We start from the raw sequence: 6,000 nt of genomic DNA on the forward strand, positions 1-6,000 counted from the left end.
CACTCCAGTTTCAGGGAATCTGGAGCTTTCTTTGCACCAGGCCATTGCACGTAGCACACATACATGGGCAGACACATAAAAGAATCAATTTAAAATTTTTAAGAATTGGTCCTTTATATAGATTTGTAAAACTTTTAACCCACTTGTTTATTCTGCAGCCCGGGCTGGCCTTGAACTTCTGATTATCCTGCTTTATGCAGTGCTACCAACTGAGCATATCTTACTTTGAAGCTCAGAGTGATGTGACTTTATAGCCCAGGCTGGCCTTGAGCGGCTGGCAATCCTGCCTCTCCAGCATTAGGGTTGCAGGTGTGAAGCATCACACCCAGGGGATTTTATTATCCTGCAGCAAATTGGCACAACTGTTGGATGGAGATGGAGTTGGAATCCGCCCAAGGTTTTTTCTCATCTCATCCTGCCTCCTTTGTAAAGCAACTTTCTGGGGTTAGAACCCTGGAATGGGAAACTCAGCAGCATCTTTGGATTTCTTGAGTTGGCTCTGGCCTCCTTCCTACTCTCCTGGGTTGCTATACCTTATTCAGTCATGTTGCATACTGCTGGGGGAGGGAATTAATCCAAGATTTTATTCTGCCCATGCCCTAAAAATTATTCCAGCAGGTTGGGTGAGGTGACACACTCTTCCAGCACTCAGAAAGCAGAGGCAGGTATTTATGAGTTTGAGGCTACCTTGCTCTACAAAGTTCCAGGCTGTTTAAAAGGACACTTCCTCCCCCAATGGGGGGCTCCAGCCTGCAGACTGTATTTTTTTTTTCTGAGATAGAATCTACGTAGCCTTGGCTGTCCTATAAATTAGGCTAGCCTTAAACTCACTCATGTATACACCTGCCCCTGCCTCTAAAATGCTGGGATAAAAGGAGTGTGCAATCACACAACTGGCTATAAATGCGTTATCTTTAAATTCTGTGTGTGTATAATTTGTAGGTACCTTGAGAGGGCAGAGGCATTGGATCACTTGGCCTGTTTACAAGTGGTTGTGAGCTATCTGATATGGGTTCTAGGAACCAACCAAACTCTGGTCCTTAAAAGTGGCATTAAGCACTGAGCCATCTCTCTGGGCCTGAAAATGTAAGTAAACCAGAATGCTTAAAAATTGTCATGTTAATTCTGTCAAGACTGCTTTGGACTTAAAGTAACTGCCATCCATGATGACAACTCCAGTGATTAGTTTTGCTGTGCTGGGGAGAGAACACACGTGCTAGGTCAGTGTCCTATGTATCCACATGGCTGGCCCCCGTGTCTTGAACTACAATATTGCAAGAGAGAAAAAGTTAACCTAGGGGCTCAGAGGTAAAGGGGCGTGCTGTCCAAAGTTGAATTCCCTGGTTTCTGGGGGTTAGGAGTCCTCACTCCTGGCAAGCTGTTTGGACCTCCACACTACTTACCTTCAAATAAATGTAAATTTAAAATTTCATAAATATCCAGAAGCCTGGGCTCAGCATGACAAACAAGCCTTTAATCTCAGCACTTGGGAGATTCTGACTCAAAAAGTAGATGTGACAGTGCATGCCTGTTAATTCCCAAACCAGCCTGAGCTGTATTGTCAGAATACAGGAGGCTGTGGACTAGATTACCAATTCCTAGTTCTCATAGTTCCAACTATGAAGCATTAAAATCAGCCTCTCAGGCTATCAGGGTCTGGAAGAGATGGCTGAGCACTATTTTTGTAAGGACCTGGTTTCAACTCCCCACACCCGATGTCTACATTCATATTAAAGAGCCTATAGATAGGCCTGGCCCACTATAAAAGGGGCTGCTTGCCTCCTCCTCTCTAGGTCTCTGCACTCTTGATCCCTGTCTCCTTGCCCCTCCCCTCTCCACGTGGTCATGACCAGCTGCCACTTCTCTACTCCCCTCTTAACTCCCCTCCCCATGCCCTGAAAAAAACTCTTCTATACTTTAAAACCTAATGCTGTGACCCTAATACAGTTCCTTATTCTGTGGTCTCCACCCTTAAAAATCTCACTGCAACTTCATAATTTTGTTATGATTTGTAACGTTTTTCAATGGCAACCCCTGTTAAACAGGTTCAACCCCCAGGTTGAGAACCACTGCTAGAGGGCTAGGGGTGCAGCTCAGTTGCTCAGTGTTGGCCTACAGGAGCCCCTGGACTCAGTTCATAACATTTTATTGAGATAGCTGCTGGTAAACCCTTGCCATAAAAACCCGCAACACATGTTAAAAACAAAACAACTCTAGCTGTCCTGACTTTTACTAACATTATGTGGACAGTCTTAATGTTTAAAACAAAACAAAAAAATCTTTGTAAGCTGAGTATTAAAGACCCAAAACCAGGACTCCTGCAAGAACACCAAGAACTCTTAACTGCTGAGCAATCTAGCTTCTAGGAAACAATACTTTACCCCACAGAAGCCTTATAGGTAAAGGGGAAATTCAATACTTTATAGACCAGAACAGCAGTTTGAAAGGTTCTAAATTTTATTACTGAACAGACACCATAATTTAGACACGAGCTTGAAATCCATCTGGTAGGACTGACTGATGACCACAGCAGAAACCCTCAGCCATGCCGGTGTGTGAATCCTTACAGACCCAGCTTCGTTCTCCTCCAGTGTCTTCTCTTAGAGTTGTACCTGTACAAAGAGAAGTCACCAGTTACAAAGTGGGTTGGTCACAATATGACTGTCTTTCAGAGGAACAGGATAATTTAAAGGACTTGCTAGAGGATCCTTTCAAAGGATTTGCAGGCTGGATCTTAAGTTCCAGCCAGCCAGCCTACACAGCAAGACTACACAACAATAAAGAATTCTTACACATGTGCAGGGCCCTGGGTTTAGTCATCCATTCCAGGGCTGTACAAGCTGGGACAACCCTAGCTTAAAACAACACACGTCAATGCCTGGGAATTACAAGTGGGGCCAAACTAGAACTCACAGTAAGGCAAGAGAAAGCAACTCCAAATTGCAGAGCTAAGGCAACCAGTCTCTGGAACTGTCCATGTCAAGGTGTCATGATTTTTACCCCAAGAAAGGCAAAAATCAGAATCCATCAACATGGCTTTTCTTTCAGCAGGATAATGGCAGTACTCCCACAAAATGAAGCACTGTAATTGCTACCTGCTTTTGAATTAAGTTTTCAAAGTTGATAGAGTAAGTGGTGGGGGGAGGAAGGGTTAGTCCAGTGACAGCACTTGCTTAGTGGGCAGGAGGCTCTGGCTCAAACCCTAGGCCCCACAAGTGCCAAAACAAAATAGGTAATTCTGTGGGTTAGGGGATATAATGCTCCATAATCTAAACATTAACTATCGGCCCCACTCTTGTTAGATATGGTCCTAGGAAAAGTGAAGTTTATTTATAAAGGTGGCACACACCTGTAACCTCAGCACTTGGGAGGCGGGGGCAGGACTATACAGCCTGGGCTAAAAAAAAACCTAAGCACATAAAATCTGTTGCCTAGCGCTCCAAAGCTTGCCTTAGCATTGTATAGGTGCAAGACCAAAGTTTGAAATTCCAATCCTGACTGTGCACTGAGTCTCTAAATGTATATATTATAAAAAAGGGCAGCACCTGCCATACCAGGAGACAGAAGATAGCAATTAACTCAAATGTAAGGCCAGAGTGAGTTGCTGATTACCAAGCTTAATGGCTAAATTAAACTAAGAACACGGAGCCTCAATTTTTGCCCCAGCAGATCCACACCCAGATTTCTACTAATCCCCAAACTGGGCAGTGCTCATTTTTTCATCCCAGCACTTTGGGAAGAGAACCAATTTCTACAAACTGTCTGCTGACCACACGTGGCCACGCAGCCCCCACAAATACTTGTCCCTCTCAAAGGCTCCAGACAGAAAGAAGTAAGGCAGTTCCCTTGGCAGTGAGAGGCCCTGGGTTCAATCCCTATCACTCCTCTCAAAGGCCCAACTGGTCCTGAGTTCTAAAACTGATTCAACTCTGGCTACGGGAAAGAACAATCTCCTGCCAGGATGCTCAAATCTCCTTAAGTCTTCACAGAGAAATGAGGAAGTGAAAAAGGTCTGCCCCATAGCCTACCTGTGACTACACAGAACCCAATGAAACACCTTTAAAAGGTTTGTGGAGGGATTTCAGGGGCTAAGTGAGGTAAAGCCACTACAGAGGAGCCTCATGGCCCAAGTTAAGACTCCCAGGACTCACCTGGTGAATGGAGAGACCACCCCGACTTAACCTTGACCACGTGCACCCACACACACAAAAGGAAAAACAAAAGGAGTTCCACAGCCAGAGAGGCTGACTGGGGTGGCATGTACTTTGCAACTGTGTATCTACAGACTCAATGTTGGGTAAAACATAACGAAATCCAAGCAGGACAACGGAAGGAAGTCTTACCTGATTTTGTTACCAGTTTTCATCCGAATCCACTGAGGAATAGGACGATTTTGCTTTTGTTTCTTGGCCAGGAATCGCTTGATTCTGAAAGTCTTGTGAGACGACTACGAGGAGATGCAACTAGTTTAGTTGAGCCTATTCTTTGGACTCAGTCTCAAATTCCCCAAAACTAACAGGCCCATAGAACATACACCCAGGGAAACCTCCCTATCCTCGAACCACAAAGTCCTTTTATCCTTATAAAGATGAGGAAGACAGTTGATGGCTTAAACATGTCTCAGATAATTACAGTGCCAGGTTTTTAAGCCTGTCTGACCTACAAACTGTGTGTCTGTTGTGCTCCAGGTGATCAAACATGGATAGCTATAGAGTAGGAGGAACTGATTTACTGGAACGAGGTTGGCTTTAGGTCAAATCCTGGACAATCAGTTTTAAGTCAATGACTCTAGTTACTGTACTTTGTAAAACAGTCATATCTACCTTCAAGTGACATTGCTGGGTATGGAGCCCTTGACACTCAGTAGGCACACACTACATAAAAAATGACTGATGCGCTGTTAGCAGACGTTTCCCAGGAGTAATGAGCTAACTTCTGAAGGGATCTCAAAGTTCTGTTAACCCTTACTGTGGACATCTTCCTGTGCGAGTAGCGTTTCCTGCCCTTCAATCAGGGACAATCTAATAAGAGTGTCGGACTGACTCCCTTTTTGCCCCAAAACCTGCAGATCACCGTCAGCTCCAGGCTATATGAGACAAGAATATTTTGCACCCCTTGCCAGGCTGCAAGAAGAGCAGCCTAATCATGCAGGGGCAAATGGACTTGCTAATTTCATGCCGCGCCCGCCATCAGATAGGTGGCTTAGCTCCCAAAACACTAAAACCCTGAAAAAGCATCCAGCCCTCAATGCTGCGCACGCCCACCACAAAGGCACAGCGGTCTCCAGCCTCAGGAAAGCCGCCTAGGAACGGATGGCGGCCGATAGCCTTACCATTTCGAGAAGCCGAATCAGGCGCAGTGCGCACGATGGCGGAGGAAAGGAGAAAAGAAAGAGCAGGCCGGAAGAACGCGATTAGAAGACGCCGCTAGAGGCGGAGCTTAGGAGATTGACTCGCCTCGTCTTCCCTAGCTCCACCCCTGCGCTCCCATGGGGCCGTGGGAACCCACACAGGTTTATGGGAGACGTAATTCCGAGGCCTCCGCTTCCATGCATGTCCCTGCTGGTGATCATCAGAGTCCTGGGGGGAACAGTCTGTGTGGCCTTAGTAAGTGACCTTTCAGAGGTAATCAAGTAAAAGCCCTTAGCAAAACCCGGAAAACGGCGTAGGCGGTACCAGCTCTGAGGAGGGCAGGAAGAGGCCTCCATCACTTCCGAGAGCTGCAACTTCCGCCCCGTCTTTGAGAGGGGCGGGGCTTAGTTTGAAGGATGCACCCTCCGGATGGGTGGGAGGGAGCTAGACAGAGCTGGAGACACTGTTTAATGGCTAACTGCACTATTGTAGAGAACCCAAGTTCCTTTCCCAGCACCCGTATCAGGCAACTCACAACCCTCCAGCTCTAGGGGATAACATGTCTCTGGCTTCCAGGGGCACCTACACTCATGTTTTACAGGTACACATCCCCATGTAAACACACACGGACACATTATCAAAAGTACCC

General features: G+C 46.1%; 1 protein-coding gene and 1 non-coding gene across 2 annotated transcripts; both read right to left on the reverse strand.

Moving 5' to 3' along the window:
* Positions 1–2,435: 2,435 nt before the first annotated feature.
* Rpl39 (ribosomal protein L39) lies at positions 2,436–5,492 on the reverse strand. The gene is made up of 3 exons (XM_034484791.2): positions 5,333–5,492; positions 4,344–4,447; positions 2,436–2,612 (listed from the first exon to the last, which is right to left on the reverse strand). The coding sequence occupies exons 1-3, from the start codon at positions 5,333–5,335 to the stop codon at positions 2,564–2,566; spliced, it is 156 nt and encodes a 51-aa protein (XP_034340682.1). The 5' UTR covers positions 5,336–5,492; the 3' UTR covers positions 2,436–2,563.
* LOC117695591 (small nucleolar RNA SNORA69) lies at positions 2,969–3,102 on the reverse strand. Its single transcript, XR_004604644.1, has one exon. It is a non-coding gene; the product is annotated as a small nucleolar RNA SNORA69 (small nucleolar RNA).
* Positions 5,493–6,000: the final 508 nt, after the last annotated feature.

Source organism: Arvicanthis niloticus, chromosome X, assembly GCF_011762505.2.
Source record: "Arvicanthis niloticus isolate mArvNil1 chromosome X, mArvNil1.pat.X, whole genome shotgun sequence".
In the NCBI taxonomy this organism is placed as follows: Eukaryota; Metazoa; Chordata; class Mammalia; order Rodentia; family Muridae; genus Arvicanthis; species Arvicanthis niloticus.

Coding starts and splice junctions, on each gene's coding strand:
- Rpl39 (XM_034484791.2), bottom strand. Junction 2,613..4,343: donor AAAACTGGTAACAAAATCAG/GTAAGACTTCCT, acceptor CTCTTTGTACAG/GTACAACTCTAAGAGAAGAC.